This window comes from Microcaecilia unicolor, chromosome 8 (assembly GCF_901765095.1).
Source record: "Microcaecilia unicolor chromosome 8, aMicUni1.1, whole genome shotgun sequence".
NCBI lineage: Eukaryota > Metazoa > Chordata > Amphibia > Gymnophiona > Siphonopidae > Microcaecilia > Microcaecilia unicolor.
This window is the reverse complement of record NC_044038.1, coordinates 247,343,527-247,369,408: the sequence shown is the minus strand read 5'-3', so window position 1 is coordinate 247,369,408 and position 25,882 is coordinate 247,343,527. Positions and strand designations below refer to the sequence as shown.

The 25,882-nt window shown below is 44.0% G+C and overlaps 1 protein-coding gene across 1 annotated transcript in view; it reads right to left on the bottom strand.

The window, feature by feature from the left end:
* Positions 1-468: 468 nt before the first annotated feature.
* Positions 469-25,882, bottom strand: part of NFS1 (NFS1 cysteine desulfurase) — a 67,391-nt gene continuing 41,977 nt past the window's right edge. The window contains exons 10-13 of the mRNA XM_030213539.1: positions 24,540-24,621; positions 18,816-18,899; positions 18,649-18,738; positions 469-2,159 (exon numbers count right to left, since the gene is read on the bottom strand). Coding sequence (XP_030069399.1) covers positions 2,096-2,159; positions 18,649-18,738; positions 18,816-18,899; positions 24,540-24,621 — 320 coding nt within the window. The 3' untranslated portion in view covers positions 469-2,095. The remainder of the gene's footprint in view (positions 2,160-18,648; positions 18,739-18,815; positions 18,900-24,539; positions 24,622-25,882) is intronic.

The following is a 25,882-nucleotide window of genomic DNA, read 5'->3' as shown; positions in this document are numbered from 1 at the left end:
ATGATGCAGCAGGTCAAATTTAGACAAGTAATCTTCTAACTACATTGCCACCTCCATGATCTTTATCAACAAAGGAATCGATGCCACTGGCCTATTATTCACTACATCTTGTAAATCACCCTTAGAGGTTTTAGAGATGGGCGTTAGAACTGTACTACCACCTCTGAGTGCTCATAAATAAAACTGAACTACAAGAATATTCTGTACTTAGTAAGAACCAGAACTGGCTAGCAACTTAGCTGCAACAAAGATTGTACCAGAGAAGGGTACCTTCAGGTTACAGTAGATATTCTGCTGTGCCTGGAGAGCTTATAATCTAAGTTTGTACTTGAGGCAATTCACAGTTAAGTGACTTGTCCCAGATCACAAGAGTGGCAGTGGAATTTGGTTCTACCTTTCCCTGTTCTCAACCCATTGCTCTAACCAGCAGGCCACTCCTCCACCAAAAGAATGAAAGACATAAGCCAGTTACATTGCTTCACTGTGCATTCAGGAAACATGGTATTTTTATTGACTATTTCTAAATAAAACCAAAACAAATCAGTCAGTGATTAGGTGACAATTGGATGTACAGGAGCTTGAATCAAGTGGCATAGCAAAGGCACTCAAAGTATGTTTTTGGTGTGCCTTTTTCTGGTGAGGTATGAACTTTCCCACATTTCATTTTGATGAAGAATGCACGTGACACATTGGGACCAATGTCCTTGTATAACAGTGGCAGCTGTAGGTAGCATTCTAGAGTATAGCTGAAAACAAAGAGTGAAGCAAGCGACAACACCGTAAGCCCCCCTCCCTCCGAGGCAATGAAGTATAGGAAACATTGTTTTGCTTTCTAAATAATCTCTGAAGCAACAAAAGAAAAATATAAATCTGTCCGTGTTTCCATTTACTGACATATGCAGGTGCTCACAAGCCCATTAAAGTCAGAATATTTCTTTAGGTAACCAACTTAATTTTTTCACACACATTAAAATACATTCACTTCTCAGGATTACTCAAGTACTTTTATCAACAGGATATGAACCAACCACTCTTCAAAGTGTCATTTGTGAAAACAGAGCAAAACATTAAGAAGGGGTACCCGAATGCAAAATACAAACACAGAATGCATAGAGCAACTGGGAGATAACACGAGGATCAGAGTCATTAAATAAAATAACCCTTCAAAAATAATTACAAAAAATACCTTAACAATGGCATCAATCATACATGTTACATGGAACACATTTGCCACACAGAAAGACAACGGTCCTCTATCAGTCCACTGCTAACATAATGCCTTTTAAGAGATACCCAACATGCTTTGCTGTGATGTAACATCAGCCCAATATAACTGTGAAAATATATATTTTTTGTAATTATTTGTATTGGTTTATTTATTTGATGACTGATGCTCAGTGTTATATATCTCCCAGTTGATCTTTGTATTTGTGAAAATAAGTGAAGAGTTCTGCAAAAAGCAGCAGCATAATTGACTTGTATTTACTGACCCTAGAAATAATTTTTTGTTTACAAGGCACAGCAAACTCTACACAAAATCTAGCAATGGAATTTCTAAACCAATTACAAAATGTATCCATTCTCCTCCAATAGCTTTCTTCATAATTTTATAGTCTCAACGATCAGTATAGAACTGTCCCAACCTGGTTTGAACAAAAACATTCACATATTTAAACAAGGTTTTTAAAGTTTTGAAAAGATGTCACTACCATTAAAAAAGCAACATCTTTCCAACATTGACCCATTAAAACTTTAAGTAAGTTAGGATGTTACTAGCAGCAGGTTCTCATGAAAAACAGCTTAGCAATACCATGATAAACAAAGAAGAGATGCAATAGTGAATCCAGTATCAGCAGAGTAGGCTTCAGGTTATATAAAACTTTATGGTACCCTAGACTAAAGATCCAAAGGCTGACAGCAACATCCATTCTCCTTTGCCAGCTGAGCAATAGCTGTGTTAACTAGACTTGCTGTTCTATGAGCAGCCTTAGAGCGGCCTGCACGACTGCATTATGGACTGTGTGCATTTGCTTCTGCACAGCTAAGTACAGGAACATAACGCCCATCACTGCAACAGACTCTTCAGCATTCTGCTCTAGTGCTGTGTCCACTTAATGCTTTTCAGGTCGATTCCATCTTGTACCATCTCCCACAGAGGACTGTGAATGGGAAAAAGATGCAGCTCTTAATAACATTTCAAGCAGAATTCAAACAAATTCTATTTACCATTAACTTTCTCTTTCCTTCATGTACAATTTCTCATTCATAATAGATTTCTAAATGTTAAACATTCATAGCTATCCCAGTATGTTTATGATATTGTATTGTAAAATTGGATTCTTACAACAAAATTACTTTCTTATGCATTATTCTTTGTTATGTATCCTAGACTGTTTACTGTAAGCCACATTGAACTCAAACTTGTTTGGGATAATGTGGGATATAAATGTCACAAATAAATAAATAAATTCAAACTTGTGATAATGCAATTTCTTTACACATCTGGTACTATGAGGGTAATTTTATAAAGACACATAAGCACCTATATATTTTCACAAAATGCCAGGCCCAAACTGAAGCTGAAAGTTTAAAGTTATAAACAATAGGGGCTTCAAGGCTGACCAAATTTAGGTGCTAAAATGCAGGGCACCGAGTGTGAATTCCCTAATAGAATAGAGCGCAAGTCAGCATTTCCAGGTACCACATAAAAGACACTTTCGTATTCTCTAAGTGTGTAAGTGTGGGTTCCTGACCAATCCCCGCACGTGCTCCACCCATGTGCACGCCCTCCTTGCAGTTGAACATTATGCAGGTTTCATGCTAAGCTTTAAGAATACCACCTAGCATGAACGCTACACAAGTGCTAATATTTCATAATCTTAGCGTGCAAATGGCACTTACATTTAGGCGCTAAGATTATAGAATTAGGGGGAACTAAATAAATTTTGAAGTTAGCATTGATATTGTCAATATATTAAAACCTTTTTTGTAAAAAAGAGCAAAATTGCTAAAATCTTTTTGGAAATAAATTTGTTAAAATAGGTGAGGGGTGGGGTGATCAACAGCTGTAGTTCTCTGTTGATCACCCCACCCCTCACCTATCCACACCCATCCTGTTAGAATATCAATGATATGCTTTGATGTCCCCATGCATAACTCCTACCCACCCCCATCCTCCCACCCTGTCAGACTGTCATAGTAATGCTTGAATGTTTTCACTTATATACACTGTCAGCTTGACATGGAGTCAGAGGAGCCGGAAAACAACGTGCCCGTCACCATCTGGGACGTGGGCGAACAGGACAGGCTGTGGTCCAGCTGGAAGGATTACCCGCGACCCAGCCAGCAGCAAACAGCGACCAAGGAAGGGGGAGGAGTAGGGAAACACACCGACGCACCACCTCCATCATTCGAAAGGCATCCACTCTTTCTTCAACAGAAATGCAAACTAATACAAAACAAACAAAGAATACATGGTTTCTCAGGCGGCTGCAGGTAACTCCCCACCCCCTTCCTCTTCCCCTTTTGCCGAAGCGGCCAAGGACGTGCACAACCATCCCCAGCCTCAGGCAAGCTGTCTCCCACCTCGGGGATTCCCCGAGCACCCGGAAAAAGACGGCGCTGATTCCTGCAGCGCATAAATGTTCCAGCATTCCCCTGCAGCTGGCCTGAAATGGACCAAACATATTGGATCACCCCCCGACGGCCCGAGACCGTGCTCTTCTCCCTTCCGCCAACTTAAAACAACCATCCCCGTCCTCAGGCAAGCCGTCACCACACCTCCAGGATGCCCAGAACCCCAGCCCAATGGAAAAAGATGGCGCTGCTTCCAACAGCACATTTCTCTTCCAGCATTCCCCTACAGCAGCCCTGAAACGGCCAAAAAATACCGACAAAGAACGTGTTCCTGTACCTTCCGCCCATCTAAAACAACACTGCTGCCTCAGCACAACACAAAAAAAAAAAACAACACTCAACAAATGTTGACCCCCCTACAACCACATTTACATTTCACCAACAGAAAGACCCCCCTCCACAAACCTCCTTGACAGACAAAACCACACACACACAATACAACAGAAACACACCCTCAAAGCCACACACCAATCCAACCCACTTTGCCAGCACAGCACAGCACAGCACATCCCCCAACCCCCAAGCAAAAAACAAAATAAAACAAAAAAAGACACATCAACAACCTGCACACACACCGCACCCTCACACACTCACACAAAATAACTTCGTGACACATACACACAACAAACCACATGCTAGCGCCCGTTTCATTGGTTTCGGAAACGGGCCTTTTTTTTACTAGTTTTGATATAAAGATTAATGGATCAAATAATTTTAAACTGTATACATTTTTGAAGAGACAACCAATGTAACTCATGCAGAGCAGGTGTAATTCTATAAAATCTGTTAAAACCAAAAATCAGTCTTGCTGCTGTATTTTGCAAAAATTGTAAATGCCTCTGTAATCCCATGGAAATGTTATTATAAAGAAAGTCACAACAGTCCAATTGTGGAAGCAATACTGCTTGAACAATTCTAAAACTACTCTGAGATAATGAGGATCTAATTACTCTTAACTGTCTAAGGGACCCGTTTACTAAGCCATGCTCAGGGGAAGTCGACCTGGCCTCTTTTTGGAAACAAATTTATGGGAGTGACTAGCAAACGAAAGCAGACTCCTTTGATTACCTTACGTGTTGGGATAGCAGATGTCAATGCATCTTGGATGACCTGGCTCCTTTACAACTTAAATCTGCCCACAGTCGCAAATCTAAAGCTTTTTTCACTCCAGGCCTGAAAGCATTAAAACTCCAAACTAGGAAACTGGAAAGAGCTTGGATAAAGTCAAAAAGTATGTTAACATTAGCAGCTTGGAAACAATCTCACCGCAAGTACAAATACGCAATCAAGCAAGCCAAAAGAACTTTCTTTCAGAAACGAATTCAAACGTGTTAAAGGATGCCAGAAAACTCTACCGGCACCTGAACTCTCTCCTTGACACTTCCCCGATTACCTCACCACATGCTGGCATGCTGTCAGCGGTTCAGTTGGCAAACTATTTTAAGGAGAAAATCCTATCACTTCACAACTCGCTGCCCTTGTGCACCTCTAGCATTGATGAAATTCTCACCGACCTTGCGCCTCCTCAAGACCAAAGTCCAGCTGACCGCTTTTGGACTACCTTTGCCCAGGTCTCCATTGAGAAGGTCTCTCTTGCCATCCGCAAATTTTCTAAAATGCACTGCAAGCTGGAAAGCTGTCCATAGTACCTGCTACAATCGGTGCCAGAGTGTTTTATTACCGACTTTGCCTCCTACCTAAACTTCATGCTCCAACAAGGGCACTTCCCCATCGATCACGGTGGCATTCTCCTTACACCAATCCCTAAGGACCCGAAGGCCCAGCCTAGCTTAATATCTAATTACCGCCCTGTTACAACTATCCCACTACTAGTTAAGTCCATGGAGAGCTTGGTCAATTCACAGCTCACTGATTATCTGGATAAATTCTCTATTCTCCATGCCTCCCAATCCGGGTTCCGGTCTCACCACAGTACTGAGACAGTACTGGTCACGCTCCTTTCCAACTTTAAGAGGGAAATATCACTTGGGAAAAACATCTTGCTTCTACAATTTGATCTGATTCGACATGGTGGACCACAACCTCCTTCTGTCTTTACTATCTGCATTCAGCGTTGGTGGTTATGTCTTGGAATGGTTTCGAGAATTTTTATCATATCGAACCTATCAAGTCAAAGTCCATTCCTCTATTTCACCACCTTGGAGATCCCACTGTGGAGTTCCTCAGGGCTCCCCCTTGTCACCTACCCTATTTAATATTATGATGTCTCCACTTGTTACTGCCCTATCCAACCATGGCCTGCACCGTACATATATGCAGATGATGTAACTATCTACATTCCCTTCCGCTCTTCTTTATCTGAAATCTCTGATGCAATACAGAACAGTTTTGCCATCATGGCCAATTGGGTGAATGCATTCAAGTTCAAGCTAAATAAGGAAAAAACCCAATGCATCATTCCCTCCTCCCAGTTCAACAAATTTATCCCAGGCACGATTACTACGCTGAACTACTCCCTCCCTATCACAGATACTTTGAAGCTCCTTGGTGTCATTCTGGATTCGCACCTGACCCTCGATCTTCAGGTATCAGCTATCCTGAAATGAATGCTCCTCTCCATGCGGTCTCTAAAACGTATCAGCAGTTCCTTTCGTTTGACCTATTCCGAACTCTAATCCACTCTCTCGTTTTGAGCCATTTCGACTACTGCAATGGGATTTACATCGGCTGCAAAGAAGAAACCATAAAGAAACTCCAGACGGCGCAAAACATGGCGGCGAGACTACTATTTGGTAAATCTCGGTTTGAAGCAGCAAAACCACTAAGAGAGAAGCTCCACTGGCTCCCAATAAAAGAGCGAATTGAATTCAAAATATGTGCTCTAACCCACAAGATCATATACGGGGATGCTCCAGTGTATATGTTCAGCCTGATTGACCTCCCTCCAAGAAATTCCAAGAAGCCGTCCCATACTTATCTAACTCTCCACTATCCTGACTGCAGGAACCTACGGTACAAACTGCTCTTCGCGTCCACTTTTTGCTTTGTGAGTCCTCGTTACTGGAATGCTCTGCCATCAGCATTAAAGGAGATTACCGACCACACCCTGTTCAAGAAACTCCTCAAGACCTTTGTGATAGAACTTATTCCGCTATTAACTTCCTACCGCCCCTTGTTTCCCCTGTTGTTTTCTCCCCTAGATGTTCAATCTTCTCTGTTCCCCCTTGCCTTGGTTTGATGCTCATTCTTTATAAACATTGTTAGCCACATAGAGGCTGCTATGTTGGGAATATGTGGGATATAAATGTTCTAAATAAATAAAATGAAATAAATGCTAGAGGTATGCTAGTGCTTTTAGCACATGCTGTGTAGGCTCCAACAATATTCCTATGGGCGCCTACACAGATAGCATGCGCTAATTTTGTGCATGCACTAAAAACGCTAGTTCACCTTAGTAAACAGGAACTGTAGCCAGAAAAACAATTTTTTTTTAGAGAGTACATTAACTTTTTTTTCATATGATAGCTCAGAATCCAAAACAAAGCCTAAAACCTTACAATGATTATGAATTATTAATTTTTCTCTAGAAACTAATGTTTTACACACCAAAAGCAGAAATTATGTCTTATCAGATAATTGTTTTTTCCCTTTAGTCCTGTAAGGCCAGTCCAGAACCTGTGGGTTGTGCCCGTCAGCCAGCAGATGCAATCTTGTGAGACTGTTGCCAGAGGTCATGGCAGCCATTTTGAGTGTAGATCGGACATGAGCAACAGCGACAGGGGGATCACTCCAGCCCTGAATATACCACCAGGGATTATAACGTAGTCTGGGTGTGGGGGGTGGAGGACTACTCTGCATTATTTGTGTGTGTGTGTGTAATACAATTGCAAGTAATGCGGTTATGATCTTACATAATATTTTATATGGTATTTAGAGTGCTCCAAATAAATGCTTTTGATACAAAATTTTAGCAAGAATTGAAATCTGTAAATTTAGGACAATAAGCTCCTTAGGAATTAGCCTCTCTGTGGAGATATGACATCAGCTGTCACTCCACACGTGGAGCAAAGTCAGCTATTGTAAAAGCACTGTGGCTTTTATTTTGTTTTTATTTTCAGTTTTCATTAACTGACGTCCATGTGTGTGGAGGCCATTTTGCTATATATTCTGGCTTGGATACTATTTTGATGAATCTAAAGAATTTCCAGGTCTGTTGGATATGATGAAGATGCAGCATTTTAAATGAAACCTCTGGCGTGTAAAAGCTAGATTCCATGAGAAAGGAGCCTGCAGTGATTGTTTTCAAGCTTATGTACTGGTCAGCTTATAGTGTTATTAGGGAAATATTACAAGGGGAAAGGAAAATGGGACTTGATATACCGCCTTTCTGTGTGTTCTGCCCTGGTTTTACAGCCTGCCTCACTGACACAGACTACTCAGTAATTACTGTGGATTCTTTTGGATTCGTATTAGGTAAATGAGAGTTTTATTAGAGGTTCATAATTGTCTAAGATACACAATGATTAAGCTATATAACTGAAAAGAAACAATATCTATCTATAGTTAAAAAGAAACAATCATTACATCACTGTAGGAGTTTCTAGACCAGGAAAAGAAGCAATAATACACTATACATACATCATATCTATACATGCATCAGCTGGGGGGCCCTGTTCATAGCGAAAGCCAGGAGTTTCTTTGACCAGGAAAAATGGTTCTCTGTGCAGTACGTACGTTACTCACAGACGAGCTCCCAATTTCACTGGCAGAAACTCCCTCTTTTATTAGGCTTAGAACTCATGTTCAGAGCTAAAGAAAATTACAGACTGCTTGAGAATTTCTCTGTTTAGGTAAACAAGCCATACTGTGGGAATGTGGTCACATGTTTCTTAGTCCAGGTGGCAGTCTGAACTCGAAAAAGGCTCCACCTCTCCCTTCACGTACCAAATTAATCAGATCTGTGTCTTATCTTTCACACAAACAGAATTACTTCTAATCAAAAATACAGACCATGAATGCACTTATCAGTCAAGGCAAAGTTGAAAAACAATCTTTAAAATCTTCCATTACACTGTGGTTTTTGCAACTACATTCAAAGTGGTTTACATAGTATATTCAGGTCCTTATTTGTACCTGGGGCAATGGAGGGTTAAGTGACTTGCCCAGAGTCACAATAAGCTGCAGTGGGAATCAAACCCAGTTCCCCAGGATCAAAGTCCGCTGCACTCATAATGGCGGACTGGACCCCGTGGACTAATAAGAAATGGTTACACTGGGAAAGGGCTTGGATGAGAACGCGATTTATAGGAGATATACTGTGGAAATCAGAGAAAGAAATATTAGCGGAAGTTCGCAGATTACCATTAGGTATGAGTCATTTGCTAAACACATGGTTGTGTGTGCGTAGAAGGGTGTTTCCTGAGAGGAGATACTTTTTGCAGATGGCAATTAGGGGTGCGCCGGGTTTTCCACTGGGGGGTTCAGAATACATTTACCAACAATGGGCAGATAGGGGCTATATAAACTGGACCAATTATGGGTTGATGGGAAAATAAAGAATTTTGAGGAACTACAAGATGAATATGGGTTAGAAGAACGGGACCTAGTTTACTATCATTGTTTAACAAATTATATCCTCCGAAGGGCAAAAGAAGAATTAGAACTTGCAGCAACGAGACTGGAGCAGGCAATGGGAAAGGGGGGAGGGCGGGGTAGTATCACCAGGCTATATAGAGCACTCTTATACCTCTCAACGCCACAGGAATATTATATAAGGAGATGGGAGGAGGCTCTACAGAATAGCCCTACACCCAACTGGTGGATGAGTAGCTTTCGATACCTGCTCAAACCTTCCATCGCTCAAACCACAATAGAGAATGGATATAAAATCCTATACTGGTGGTATTATACACCGGATCGGCTGCATAAAATGTACCCACAGACCTCGGCACATTGCTGGTGGGAATGTGGAGAGAGTGGAACTTTTATATACATATGGTGGGAGTGCCCCAAAGTCTATGGTGGGAGTGCCCCAAAGTCCAGATTTACTGGACTCAGATACTAGAGCTGGTGAATAAGGTAGTGCAAGGGGTATACCCTCAGCGGATGGAGGTGTGCTTGCTGCACTCCAGGCCCCCGGGAAGCCGGATATATGAACATAGGTTGGCGATCCAGTTTTTTGTGGCGGCAAAGATGGCGCTGGCGGGGGCCTGGAGGGCAGTGGCAGCGCCCACTGCTAAAGAGGTGTTAACCAGAGTTGACTACCTGCATTTGATGTCGAAGTTGACAGCCGTACGAAAGGGTCAACTCCATATATACCAGAAGATTTGGCAATCATATGAAACTGTACGAAATGAGTTATAGTAAGACTGCTACCTATAGGGGGGTAGGGGAAGAGGGGGGGATGGTTTCATAAGAGGCTGTTTAATAATGTATCTATATAACTACATGTTTAACTAGCAGATGGAAGAGAACTGTAATGTTACAAACATATGGGTGATAATGATCGTTGGTTTGTATTATTGTTCTGTTAAAATTATAAATAAACTTGAAAAAAAAAAGTCCGCTGCACTAACCACTAGGCTACTCCTCCACTCCATGTACTGGTCAGCTTATAGTGTTATTAGAGAAATGATATTACAATGAAATAAAATTTATATATTAGAAAATAATGTGAGAAATATATTGTTCTTGATTGTAATTTTTCAAGGCATATAGTCCTCGAATTCAGTATCATCAATGTGCTTTTTTATTTTGGATTGTGCATCAGGCATATCCACAGTGTCTGAACTCCTTTACCCTATTTTAGCAAGAATCTATATCATACTTGTCCTTAATCAGTTTTATAACTAAATACAAAAACAGGAAACATTTCAATGCTACTTCATCTTGTTGATCATGCACAGTTTGTGTAAAAGCTAGTAATCATGATTTTTTTTTTTACTACACATTTCTCATAAGGTTCCTATCTCAGAGAATATTTAACTACATTTGCATTGACTTGGAACTTAAACGTGCCAGATTAGTTGAGAAGACCTTGTCAAAATGGCTCTCCCAGTTGTCGGCGTGTGCTTGCAGTTCCTGGGACTACTGGCAGGTAAATTTTCTGTGGGCTTAGCAGAGGGCTGAAGACTGCAAGTTCTGACAATCCCTAGTGGGCCTCATTGGTTCACATTCACACACCCAAGGTGAAATTAGGCCTTACCTGCTAATTTTCTTTCCTCGAGACCCTCCAGACCGGTCAAGACGCGTGGGTTATGCTCGCCTACCAGCAGAGGGAGACTGAGAACACTAACTTCAACTATGTACATATAACCTGTGCCCATCCCACAAAAGTCAGTATACACTTAGCAAAGCAGAGAAAAAACCCCCTGCAACCTGAACTCTGAACTATAAAACCCCTGTACCTGGAAAACCAATAGTCAACACCAACAGTGTGCTCAGACAGACGGAACGTCAAGCGCCCCGCTCTGTCAAGTATTATGGACGAAGAAAACTCTCCGACCCAATGAAAAATAAAAGGAATAATCATAGCAGAACACGGCTCAAATACTTCTGATACGAACAATATCTCTGAAATCCATAGGGCGGGCTCTTGACCGGTCTGGAGGGTCTCGAGGAAAGAAAATTAGCAGGTAAGGCCTAATTTCACCTTCCTCATCGACCCTCCAGACCGGTCAAGACGCGTGGGAAGTACCAAAGCAGTAGAAACTTAAGGGTGGGACCCTCGAAACGCAGAAGACAGCACAGCCGCTCCAAAACATGCATCCTCCTTTGCCTGAACGTCAATCCTATAATGCTTCACAAAGGAATGAATGGACGACCATGCCGCTGCTTTACAAATATCCTGCGGAGGAACAAAACTACTCTCCGCCCATGAAGCAGCAACCCCCCGAGTTGAATGCGCCTTAAGCAACGGGGGCACCGAACGCCGCCTCAACAGATAAGCCGAGGCAATAGCCTCCTTCAACCACCTAGCCAAAGTCCCCTTGGAGGCCGCCGCTCCTTTCTTGGGACCTCCAAACAAAACAAACAACCTATCCGAAACCCGGAAATCTCGCGTTCTGCTCAAATAGGACCGCAAGGCGCGCCGAACATCCAACTTAGCCAACCGACGCTGAGAGGCATCCCCCGAACGATCCCCCAACACCGGTAACGAAATCACTTGATTCACATGGAACGCTGAAACCACCTTAGGAACAAAGGAAGGAACCGTCCTCAAAGTCACTTTCTCTTTCGCAAAAGACAGAAAAGGCTCCCTACAAGACAAGGCTTGCAACTCTGACACTCTCCGAGCGGAAGCAATGGCCACCAGAAAAACTGTTTTCAAGGTAAGATCCTTATATGTGATGGACGCCAACGGTTCAAACGGAGGACCCACCAGAGTCTCCAAGACCAAATTCAAATCCCAAGGCGGAACCATTGGCCGACGGGGCGGCCGAATCAACTTCACTGCCCTCAGGAATCGCCCTACATCCGGAGAAGCTGCCAGAGAGACTCCCCCAATCTTACCTCTGAAACAAGACAAAGCAGCAACCTGCACCTTCAGGGAAGAAAGGGAGAGCCCCCTGTCCAAACCATCCTGCAAAAACTCCAAAACCTCCATCACCGACGCCCGCAAAGGGACAACATTCCGCTCAAGACACCAACACTCAAAGATGCGCCACACCCGCACATAAGCCAACGACGTGGACCTCTTACGCGATCGCAACATTGTATCAATGACTCTGGCCGAGAAACCTTTCTTTCTCAATCTGTGCCTTTCAAGAGCCAAGCCGTAAGCAAGAATGGAGAGGGGTCGGCCATCTCGATCGGCCCCTGCACCAGTCGCACCTGAGACCCCAGGGGAAAAGGATCCTGCACTAACAACCGCATCAGATCTCCGTACCATGGCCGACGAGGCCAATTGGGCGCTATCAGAATCACTAAGCCGGGATGGCGACCGATCCGCTGTACCACGCGGCCCACCAGCGGCCACGGCGGAAACACATAGAGCAACTGCTGAGTCGGCCACGGCAGAACCAACGCGTCGAGACCCTCGGCTCGAGCATCTCTGCGACGACTGAAGTACCGCGGGACCTGCGCATTGTCGGCCGATGCCATGAGATCCAACACCGGCCGACCCCACTGCAACACTATCCGCTCGAACACTGAGGGATGGAGGGCCCACTCTCCGGGATCCAACATGTGCCTGCTCAGATAATCCGCGTCCACATTGTCCACTCCTGCTACGTGGCCTGCCGAAAGAGCCTGAAGATGGGCCTCTGCCCACCCCAACAACTCCGTCGCCTCTACGGCTAATCCCGGGCTCTTCGTTCCCCCCTGCCGATTCACATAAGCGACGGCCGTGGCATTGTCGGAAAGAACTCTGACCGCCTTGCCCTCTAGCAGGCTCTGAAAGGACCGAAGAGCCAACCGAATTGCTCGAGTCTCCAGGCGGTTGATGGACCACGCCGCCTCTTCCGACGTCCATCGCCCCTGGGCCACCTGCCCTAGACAGTGCGCCCCCCAGCCTAACAGACTCGCATCCGTGGTCAGAACCACCCAATTCGGCATCTCTAGCGGCATCCCCTTCGCTAGATTCGGAGTGTGAAGCCACCAGCGGAGGCTGCGTCGAACCCTCTCCGGCAGCGCTAACCGCTCCTCCAACTCCTGGGACTGAGGGGACCAACGAGTCAACAACATACTCTGCAACTGTCTCATGTGGGCCCTGGCCCAAGGAACTACCTCTATAGACGCAGCCATCAGACCTAACACCTGCAGATACTCCCGCGCCGTAGGCGCCCTCTGAGCTCAGAGCTGACGTATCTGAATCTGCAGTTTGGAAATGCGAGGAGCCGTCAAAAACACCCGGCCTCGCTCCGTGTCGAACCGAACCCCCAGGTATTCTAGCGACTGAGACGGAACTAGGTGACTCTTGGCCAGATTGACTACCCAACCCAGCGACTGCAAAAAGGTCACCACCCGGGCGGTAGCCCCCTCGCTCTCCGCCTGCGTTTTGGCTCGAATTAACCAGTCGTCGAGATACGGATGCACCAAAATGCCCTGCAACCGTAAAGCCGCTGCCACGACCACCATCACCTTGGAGAAAGTGCGAGGAGCTGTAGCCAGGCCGAACGGAAGCGCACAAAACTGAAAGTGACTCCCTAACACCACAAAACGAAGAAAACGCTGGTGCGCCTCTAGAATGGGGATGTGCAAATAAGCTTCTGTCAAATCCAATGAAGTCAGAAATTCCCCTTCCTGAACTGCTACAATGACCGAGCGCAACGTTTCCATCCGAAAGGAAGGGATCTTGAGAGCCGCATTGACCCTCTTGAGGTCTAAAATGGGTCGAAAAGAATCCTCTTTCTTTGGCACCACGAAGTAAATGGAGTAACAACCGGTACCTCGTTCTTCTGGCGGAACCGGCACCACAGCGCCTAAATCTACCAGACGTGCCAGAGTGTCTCGCACTGCCCTTGCCTTGCGCCTTGAATGATAGGGAGAGACGAGAAAGAAATCGGACAGAGGACCGTCGAACTCCAGCGCGTATCCATCTCGCACTATCTGCAGCACCCACTGGTCTGACGTGATTTGGGCCCACCTCTGGTAAAACAAGCATAAGCGAGCCCCCACACGAACCAGAGGCTGGACCCCCAAACCATCATTGCGACCCACGGGACGTACTGACCGCTCCAGACGAGGCAGCTCGCCCCCCCCCGGCGGCCCCCACGAAAGGGCTGGGTTCTCTGAAAATAACGACCCCGGAACCCCCCCGAGGACCTACCCGGCCGATACCGCCTAGCTTCCTGAAAACGGCCTCGCACCGCCGCGCCCCTAGACGCCTTAGGCCGAAGCTCTGGAAGCCGCGGGATCTTAGTGTCACCAAGACCCCTAACCAACTTATCCAATTCGTCTCCAAAAAGCAAAGTGCCCTTAAAGGGAAGCGAACACAACTTTGCCTTGGACGCGGCATCTGCCAGCCAGCCCCGCAACCACAGGGCCCTTCGAGCCGCCACTGCCAGGGTCATGTTCTTTGCCGATGCACGCAACAAATCATACAGCGCATCCGCCAAGAACGACGAGCCCATCTCCAACTTTGCCAAATCCTGCACTAAGGCGGCTCTATCAACCTGTGGAGCATCTAGCAGCCGCTCAGCCCAGCGGAAACATGCTCGAGCCACCAGACCTCCACAAACTGAAGCCTGCAAAGCCAGCGCCGATAAATCAAAACTGCGCTTCAGAAATGTCTCCAATTTCCTGTCCTGAGGGTCCCGCAACGCAGCCCCTCCATCTACAGGAATTGCCGTAGCCTTGGTCACTGCCGTCACTACGGCATCCACAGTCGGAGGCTTTAAAGAGTCTCTATCCTCCTGCGGAAGGGGATAGAGCTTAGCCATGGCCCGTGCCACCTTACAAGGCGCCTCCGGAGAGAGCCATTCCTGCGTTACCATCTCTCTAAGATCCGCATTCATCGGAAAGGTCCGAGATACCCTGCGGATCCCCTTAACCAACGGGTCCTGCTTCTCAGAGGGAGCCGGATCTACTGCCGGGTCAAACTTGAGCATAGTCGCCACCTGCTCAATAAGATCCGCCAATTCCTCCCTGTGAAAAATGCGGACCACCGACGGATCCTCCCCGGGCACTGTCTCTCTATCTGGCCCGGACAAGGACCCCTCCTCCTCCTCCAGGGGACTAAAGTCGCCCTCTGACTCTGGAGGAGAAAAACAGTCCAGGTCCTCAGCCCACTCAACACGTGGCCTCTTAGCGCTCAGGGCCGCCCCCGGACTAAGGGGCTCCGTGCGCGATGGTCCCGCCTGCCAGGCTTGAAATAAGGACCAAACGAATTCCGGAGGGAAACCCATCCTTCCCGAAACGTCCCCTCCCGAAGTACCAGCCACCGGGCTGCCCTGAGGGCCGCTGACTAACTCCGGTAATCTTGGGCCCGAATCCAAAATGGCGGCGGTTCCCGCCAAAACCGGGACCGCCGCTGAACCGCTAATCGAAGCCCCTGCAACCTCCTGCAAGGCTGGCGCGGGAAGCTCCGCCGCTAACACCGGCGGAGCGGAGGCCTGAGACTTCGGTTCCCCGCAAAAGCGGCAGGAACCGCCAATCGCGTCGACCCCCCGACGCGCGCAAAAACGACAGCGAAGCGGTTTGGAGGACATCTTCGCGCCAAAAAAAAACAAACCTCCCCAAAGTAAAAGAACTGGGAACTCACCCCAAAGAAGCCACTCACAGCTAAACTTGCACGGCTGTCCAGCTCCAGCACTCCGGAGTGCAGCTGCACAGCTCTCCACAGCGTCTGGGACTTTTTTTTTTTTTTTTTCAACTTTATTGCAGCACCATTTGAGCCCTGCTGCTATTAAATCCCTGGCACTCAAGGCTGCAATATAAAACTGCAGCCGAGGCACAAAGCTGCCCAAACTGGAGAGCTAGCTCAGGGGAGGGACCCGGCCACCCGGGTGTGACACCCCAGGGGGGACAATGGCAGGCCCCACCGGCACCGCCAATCCCCAGCACACAGAGTAGTCCAGGCACAGGGAAGTTCCTCAGGAATGAACAATAGACCAGGATAAAACCCTCAACTGATCCCTGACTCCTACCAGACCGGACAAGCTGCCTGTCTACCCTCTGCTGAGACTGAGAAAATACTGACTTTTGTGGGATGGGCACAGGTTATATGTACATAGTTGAAGTTAGTGTTCTCAGTCTCCCTCTGCTGGTAGGCGAGCATAACCCACGCGTCTTGACCGGTCTGGAGGGTCGATGAGGAATCTTCGGTTTCATCCAAAAGTATTTAGACAGCTTTGGTAGCAGTTTCAGTCGGCCTCTATCTGTGGCTCTCCAAGATGTGGTTAGTCAACTCTTGTTATATTACCTTGGTGTTTCCCAGCCTAAGGTGTTGCGAAGAAACAGTGCATTTTAAGCCTGTAAAACGTATTACATATTTTCCTGCTTTAATCATGTCCTAAAGTGTATTTCTTCTATTTGGCCAGCAGGTGGTGTTTCTTTGCTGTAAAGCTGTTACAGGGAACTGACTGTTCTTTTTCTTTAACACAAGCAGCAGTATACTATTAAATCTTGACTGGGTTCTGATTGGCCTAGAGTTTGACATTACCCAGCAGCAGTTGCTGGCTGTTGATTCAGTCTTAGCCCAGGAGAAAAGCAGTGAATTATTTATCTGTGACATTTATATCCCACGTTATCCCAAACAAGATTGAGTTCAATGTGGCTTACAATAAACAGTATAGGATACATAAAGAATAATCCATAAAGTAATTTGTTGTAAGAATCCAATTTTACAATACAGTATCATAAACATACTGGCATAACTATGGATGTTTAACATTTAGAAAATCTATTAAGAATGAAAATTATTATGAATTATATGTGCTGATCTTCCCAGGTACTGTTTAGGCAGTATAGAGATGTTTAGTTTGTGTTATAGTTGATCCATTTTTGTTACCCATTATTGTTTGCTAGTTGCACTATTTTGTTCCACTGTTCAATATTTTTAAGAGAATAAACATAATTGTTCGCCCTGTTTGTCTGGGCTGATAAAGAATCCTGGTGGTTTGTGTGTTGGGTCTGCGAGTGCTTTCTGAGAACTGTGGGATCACTGGGAGTGTGGCTCCGGTAACCTAGAAATCACTGGAGATAATTTGAGAGCAGGAGACTCTTCCAGAGGCGGTTGTGACCCAGTTGGTGGGTGGAGAATGCTAGTGTAGAGCACAAGTAGGAAGTGCAGGCTGACCTAAGCTGTGCAGGGGATAGACCCTCTAAGTGGCCGTGAGGTAACCCCAGGCTGGTGGTTAGGCATTTCATGACAGGCGTTCACAAGAGTACGCACCAAAGCTTTAAAATACATGAGGTTCCCAGTTTCCTGCATAAATGCAGATCAAACCACAGGAAATGTGCAAAGGACATGGACAGAAGGGGAAATTTTTGTTTTATTCCTTACATCAACACTTTGATTCCAGAGTCATCTATGTTGAAAAGCTTCAGTGCTGAAGAGACGGCTGAGGGGAGACATGATATATAAAATAATGAGTGGAATGGAACAGGTGGATGTGAAGCGTCTGTTCACGCTTTCCAAAAATACTAGGACTAGGGGGCATGCGATGAAACTACAGTGTAGTAAATTTAAAACAAATCGGAGAAAATATTTCTTCACCGAACGCATAATTAAACTCTGGAATTCGTTGCCGGAGAACGTGGTGAAGGCGGTTAGCTTAGCACAGTTTAAAAAGGGGTTAGACGGTTTCCTAAAGGACAAGTCCATAAACCACTACTAAATGGACCTGGGAAAAATCCACAATTCCAGGAATAACGTATAGAATGTTTGTACGTTTGGGAAGCTTGCCAGGTACCCTTGGCCTGGATTGGCCGCTGTCGTGGACAGGATGCTGGGCTCGATGGACCCTTGGTCTTTCCCAGTGTGGCATTACTTATGTACAGAGCACTATTAACTTGAAGGAGGTACAAGAAATATTATGTTACCAGATTTTATGGCTAGTATGCCATAGGACCTGCAACTTTCTGTTTGGTTCAGGACTTGCAAGAACCTCCCCGACTTGGATTAATGAGGGGGGGGGGGGGGGGGCAGCCATTGAGTAGAATGGATGGGCCTTAAGGACATTATCTGTTGACATATTGTCTGTTCACTATATTGATAGTGGGTAAGGTTCTTTAATTGCTTTACATGATTTTATTTTATTGGTTTGTAATTTAATGTTTGTAAATCACAAGTGCTTGTTGGAAGTGGTAGGGTATATACCAAACTAAAATCAGTAATAATTATGTTTCTAGGCCACAGCTAGAACTACAATTTCTCTGAACATTAAGGCAAAAAAATAATGTATATATGGAAAGTTTTTACCCCTCTGTCCAGATGTTCAAAGATGATAGTACTCATACTGTGTAACAGAGTGTTTAGGCTGACTTTGCAGTGCTGCGGATTTAAACAAATCACTCAGATGTATCCATGATGAGATGTATATCAAGTACTGAATAACTTGAAACTGAACTCTAGGGAATTACATGATTCTATCCATACACATCTCATACCTCATTTCACGCAGTCTCTTCACCTGCTGGATACATTTTGCAACCGTATAATCAACTTCTTCTTCAGTTGTAAAACGACCAATACCAAACCTAAAAAAAGAGAAGAGGCGGTAACCTGCTGCTGCCAGTACCAGGTTTTCTGCAGTAGTGACCCTTGTCTCTTTTACCTTATGGATGAATGAGCCAAATCTTCATCTGTGCCAATAGCTCTTAACACATAGGACGGTTCCAAAGAAGCAGATGTGCAAGCACTGCAGTGAGACCCAAGAAGGAAGGTCATGTAACAGATGTTTTCAATTATAGAGATTTACACAGCAGCCTTTGATTAAACACTGTTCACTGCAACAATACAACTTTTCCCCTTCATTCTATAATTTTGTACACACAATTTCGCACTTAGCGTACAAACTTGCACGTGCAGGTTACAGAATAGTGCCAACTGAATTGATAAATTAGGCTTAATTGGCACTACAAATAATCAGCTATAATTGGAGTTAATTGGTGATAATTGCCACTTATAATTCCATGCCCTTAGCGTGGAAATCCTTTAGCCTGTAACTGCAAGGGGGTGTGAACATGGGAGGGGCACAGCAATTTATTTATAATTGTTGATATTCCATCAATCTGATCACAAAACCAATCAAAACGGTTTGCAAATGGTTCAGGCATCAAAATAATTAACATCATTTAACAACTCAAAAACAAATCAAGATTTATTTATTTAGTCATACACCTATCAGCAACATTTAGTCGTCATTTACACATCCATTGACATGGTGTAAGTGCCCCCCCCCCCCCCAGATGTTGGCAAATAAACAGTGACTTGCGCTAGTATTCTGAAGTGGGAATTACATGTATAATTGCCAATATAGCATTCATGCTCAATGTGCAGCATTCCAGCACCTAACTCTAGGTGACTCATATTGAATTACCCCATGTCGGATACCAAACGCAAGTATCATTTTTTCCTCTTTTCTTTTTTTGCTTATGTACCCATGGTCCTAGGAGTGTAGCAATTTGTCCATGCTGCATGGGTTGCTGAGAGTCTTTGTGGGTGGGGTGGGGAGCACTTACCTCAAAGGCCCTCACTGGTTAACCACTCAAAACACTACTTCTCACCGTTTGCAAAAAAACTCACAAAAAACTAATTCTCCAAAAGCAAAATCTATACAGCATCTAACGATATAGAAACATATTCTGTTTCCTAGTTCAACATTGAGACAGAGTGGTTTATCCTTTGCACTTTAGGATACTGATTGCCCACTCCTTCATGAGCCCCTAGAAGGCACTCAGTCTGAAAAACATTTAGAAAAACATCTCTTTCCTGTTTCTTACCAGCATTAAGCTGCTAACCCCCTAGGCTCTAAAACCACTCATCTTAAGATTATGCGTAACCTTTTGTAGGTCCCATCCAAAAATAAAGATGGGAACATCCAAGTACTAGGACACACATCTTGCATTACTCAGCAAGACTAGGAGCAGTGGCTCAGGATACAGGAACGTTTTGGGGGTGATGAACAGAAAGAAACACAGCCCGGTAAAGCAGGCTAGCAAACATTAAGAGGTAGCAAGCTTTAAGAGCATCACAGCACAGAAGCCTGTCTCCTTGCTATACTTCATGAAATTAGAAAGCATTTGGTCTCAGGAAAAGTGCTTCTCCATCTGATGGCACAAATTGATCTTACTGGCCATGATTTGCTATTATCCTGCCTATATATTCTGGAGACCACACCTATGGAAGGATATAAGTGTGACAGAGAATCCATAACTAACCACAATATACCATCACGACTCCTGATTATAACTGTTTGACTATATTGATATGTTAACCTACAAAACTGGTAGGTGGTCTTGGACATAAAACATAAAACACAAGTGTACGCTGGAAGACAGGAGAGAGAGAGGGGATATGATAAGAGACATTTAAATATCTCAGGGGCATTAATGCACAGGAAGTGAATCTTTTTCAAATGAAGGAAAACTCTGGAATAAGGGGGCATACGATGATGATAAGAGGAAACAGGCTTAGGAGGAGTCTAAGAAAGTATTCGTTCACAGAAAGGGAGGTGGAAGTATGGAATGGCCTCCCAGTGGAGGTTATGGAGACAAAGACTGACAGAATTTAAGAAAGCGTGGGACAAGCACATGGGATCCCTTAGGTAAAGGAAGATTTAGTGGTTACGGAGGATGGGCAGACCGGATGGGTCATTTGGCCTTTATCTGCCGTCATGTTTCTATATGACAAGTTGTGTAGTTCTCTTCAATTTATTTTTAAATCTAATTGTTACCTTGTTCAATCCAAGGGTATTAGCTGATATATATTTACAGATGATGTTCAGTTGGTGTCCTATGTCAATTCTAGACAGCTGAATCCCACCCCTTGAATAGCTGCTTAACAGTTTAGGGCATAAGTTAGCACCAGACCTGGAAAGGTGGCCCAGGAAACACCCCTACAGATCTTTCTTGGAGAGTTACAGGTAATGAACTGCAATTGAATCCCTGCAAATTATCAGCTATGGGTATCACAGGCTGGCCTTCTCTTCTCATCTTGGTTCCTTCTTTGACAGGGCAACAATTTTCTCTCTTCTCCTTTTTGAAATTTGTTAGACTGCATCCTTGACTCTCGACTCAGTTTAGATTTTGTAGTAAAGTCATGTTTATTAGCCTCCAGAAGATTACATCTATTTGGGATTTTTTTTTCTTGGTTCAGAAAGGCCTTGGATTAGTTAAAACTGTGGCTAAGATGGTGGATGTAGGAGATGTGCTCGAGGGGACAAGTCTTTGCTGACTTTGATGTTTGTTACCTGACTTCTACATGAAGGCTCATTGTTGTCCCTCTGCAACCATGTCGCTTCATTAGACGATGATGAAGAAATACAGGGTGCTGACAAACTCAGATTTGTCAGTGGATGGTATAAACGGGGTTTCTCTGAGCCCTGTCGAACACATGGCACCTTGGAAACCTGGAAGTGTTTCTGCAGTGGAGAAGCAGCGAGGGATTTATCATAAAGTACTTATCTTAAACATATGTGTTGACTTCAGCCCAAGTGTGAAAAAGGTCACAAAAGTAACAAAGATGTGCTCCAGTGGAGTGGAGGAGTAGCCTAGTGGTTAGTGCAGTGGACTTTGATCCTGGGGAACTGAGTTCAATTCCCACTGCAGCTCCTTGTGACTCTGGGCAAGTCACTTAACATTCCATTGCCCCTGGTACAAAATAAGTACCTGAATATATATATAAACCGCTTTGAATGTAGTTGCAAAAACCTCAGAAAGGCGGTATATCAAGTCCCATTTCCCTTTCCCCCTTTCCCTTATGACATCACAATATCAGAAGTGAGACAAGTATCAGGCAATCAAGTCATTGTGACATCACTGATGAGGCTGGCTCTTATGAATAGATTCACCAAATCCCATTGTAAATTAGACAAATGCCCCAGTCACTTAATAAAATCTGCTCCTCAACGTTTCCTAACAGATCTCACCTCTTATCTAAACCATATGCTCCAACATGGATCCTTTTCTATGGATCAAGGTAATATCTTACTTACACCAATTCCCAAAGACTAGAAGAAAAAATTAAATGATAAAACCAACTATCGCCAGTTGCATCCATCCCTCTTGTAGTTAAGTTAATGGAAAGCCTAGTAACTAAACAACTTACTGACTACTTGAGCAAATTCACAGTATTACATGCATCCCAATCTGGATTCCGTGCTAATCACAGTACTGAAACAGTTCTTATAACACTCCTGACTAAATTCAAGCAAATTATTGCAACTGGCAATAATGTTCTCCTCCTTCAATTCGACATGTCTAGCGCGTTTGACATGGTCAACCATGGTGTTCTATTAAACATCCTAGAATACTTTGGAATAGGCGGAAATGTATTGAACTGGTTTCATAACTTCCTAACTGTAAGATCTTATCAAGTGATATCAAAGTCGATCATATCACCACCATGGAGACCTGGATGTGGAGTGCCTCAGGGATCACTGCTCTCACTGATTCTCTTTAACTTAATGATGTTACCATTGGCCAGATCACTATCTAACTAAGGCCTAAACCCGTACATTTACACCGATGATGTTACGATATACATTCCATTTAAGAACAACTTATCAGAAATTACAGATAAAATTAATATCAGCTTCCAAATAATGAACTCATGGGCGGATGCATTGCTGCTCAAGCTTAACGCAGAAAAGACACAGTGCCTTATCTTATCATCGCAGTTTAACAAGACTAATTACGCCAATAGGGGCTGTTGAGCCCCTACGTCTTGCCCCATCCTTGGCCACCTTTAAATCTAGGACTGAAAGCCCACCTCTTTAACATTGCTTTTGACTCGTAACCACTCGCCTCCACCTACCCTCCTCTCCTCCTTCCTGTACACATTAATTGATTTGATTACTTTATTTTTTGTCTATTAGATTGTAAGCTCTTTGAGCAGGGACTGTCTTTCGTCTATGTTTGTGCAGCGCTGCGTACGCCTTGTAGCGCTATAGAAATGCTAAATAGTAGTAGTAGTAATATAAATACACCAAGCCACACTCTCCCTGTTATGGGTACCCTGAAACTCCTGGGTGTTACTATCGACCGAAATCTTACCCTAGATTACCAAGCGAAGAATGTTACAAAGAAAATGTTTCTTGCAATGTGGAAGCTTAAAAGAGTGAAACCTTTTTTCCCAAGGGAAGTATTCCGCAAGCTGATGCAATCACTAGTACTGAGCCATCTGGATTACTGCAACTCCATGTACACAGGATGCAATGCAAAAACTATTAAGAAACTCCAGACTGCTCAGAACAGCGCAGCAAGACTCATATTCGGAAAGGCGAAATATGAAAGCGCCAAACACCTCAGAGAAAAATTACATTGGCTTCCATTAAAGGATCGAATTGCATTCAAAATCTGCACCTTAACTCATAAAATTATCCATGGAGAGGCCCCATCATACATGTCAGACTTAATTGACTTACCAGCACGAAATACCAAAAGTTCATCACGTACCTTCCTAAACCTCCACTACCCCAATTGCAGAGGACTTAAATACAAATCAATACACGCATCTACCTTCACATACCTCTGTAAACAATCATGGAATAAACTATCGAATACTATAAAAACAGCACACGACTTGACAACCTTCCGTAAGTTACTGAAGACGCACGCACCTATTCGAAGAGACTTACAAAAAGAATCCTCCTTAATGACTTGATTCCAATTTATACCAGAACCAACTAATACTGATCCCTCTAATTTTATCTTAATCATTTTATCATTATTGATCATTATATCTTAACCTGCTCTCACTCATATGTTATGTATTATCATTCTACTGACCCTATTTATCTGATTTCTTACACATCAATCTGTAACATTATGCTGCACCTCTACTCTGTGAATGAAGATGCCTTTGCAACATAATGTAAGCCACATTGAGCCTGCAAATGGGTGGGAAAATGTGGGGTACAAATGCAGCAAATAAATTGGTGGAATGAGTGGAGGAGTAGCCTAGTGGTTAGTGCAGTGGACTTTGATCCTGGGGAACTGAGTTCGATTCCCACTGCAGCACCTTCTGACTCTGGACAAGTTACTTAACCCTCCATTGCCCCGGTACAAAATAAGTACCTGAATATATGTAAACCGCTTTGAATGTAGTTGCAAAAAAACCTCAGACAGGCGGTATATCAAGTCCCATTTCCCTTTCCCTTCTAGACACTAAAGGAACGTCTGTGTTAGGAATGCCCTGAAACAGGATTTGGCAGTTGTGAATGCCTCAGAAAAGCAGGAATATTTTAACCTGTTATCTGGAATAAAAAGCTTTTCCAAGATTGGGTGAAGTCTTTAACAACAGACCCTGGGAGCCTGTATGTGATCCTCCAACTTACCTTCCTGAAGAAAGAGCTACATCCTTTAGAGCCATCAGGAGACTCTCTCCTTCCACATATGAAAAGGATAAGTTTATACATCCTAAGAAATGAAGAATCATAGAAGGAGTACATTATTATGCAGTAGGGTTCCCACCAATTCAACAGCTTGAAGGCCAAGATCTGTGATCATCCACACCCTAGACAGGATTTACAGGTTGGTCAAAACTGTACTTTAAACAAGTGATACAACCAAAGCTTGAGCTCCATATTCATACCTAACTTTGTAAGCCAGGTCTTTCCTGTGTCATAGCTAAGCACAAATAAACCCTTGTTGAGATGCTTCTACCGAGTGCAACTTGACTGCAGGAGTCTCCAACTTGACAATTTGATGGGAACCTAACTACTAAGACACTTAGCTTCACTTCAGGAAAATTGGAAATTTGGGGATGTTCAGTATGATTTTTCCAGGTAGGAATGGTTTGTATCTGGATAAGTTCCTCTGAACGGGTTATACCCTGATTTTCAGTGGGTATGGCCTAGCATTGAACATCTGGGAATAAAAAGCTGACCACTGCAGGCTGAATATGGACCTGTATGTCTGACAAAATCATGCAAATATGATCATGTTACACCCCATCTTAAGAAGAAGCACTGGCTGCCAGTTATCCATTGTATTACATATAAACTTATTCTTTTGACTTTTCAAGTATTGCACTCTGGACAACCACTCTATTTATCGAGGCATTTGACTTGGTTGACCACTCTTCTCTTTCTTCATTGCTTGGAAACCCTGTTCTGGTTTAATTCATATTTACAAGACAGAGCCTCTCAGCTCTGTTGGCTCAACTCACTGTCCAAATGGCATAGATTGACATGTGGTGTTCCTCAGAGCTTGATCCAATACTCTAATATTCATTTTTCTCACACCTCTGTTCTTCTTACGCTGATGATATCTAGTTACTCTTCACACTCCACTCAACTCATATGATTTCTGAAATTTCTCATAAAGGGAATGTGATAGCTGGTTGGCTTGGCTGTTCTCTTCTCATTTTATGTTCCCACTACATTACCGTCCCTGTCCACCATACATAACATTCAGATTCCCTTAAGGACTCAATCTTACCTCCTCTGCCCATATCTCAGCCTTAGTACAAAAACCCTTTTAGACATTAAGACAAATTTATGCTGCCTGTTCACTGCTTGACACCACTGTCCTTTAATTGATGGTTCATTCTCTTATTACATTGGGTCTTGACTATTGCAACTCCCTTTTCCATGGTCTCCCCCAATACCAACTCCACAGATTGCAGGAAATTCAGAACATCATAATTAAATTGATCTATGGTGCCAAAATATATGAC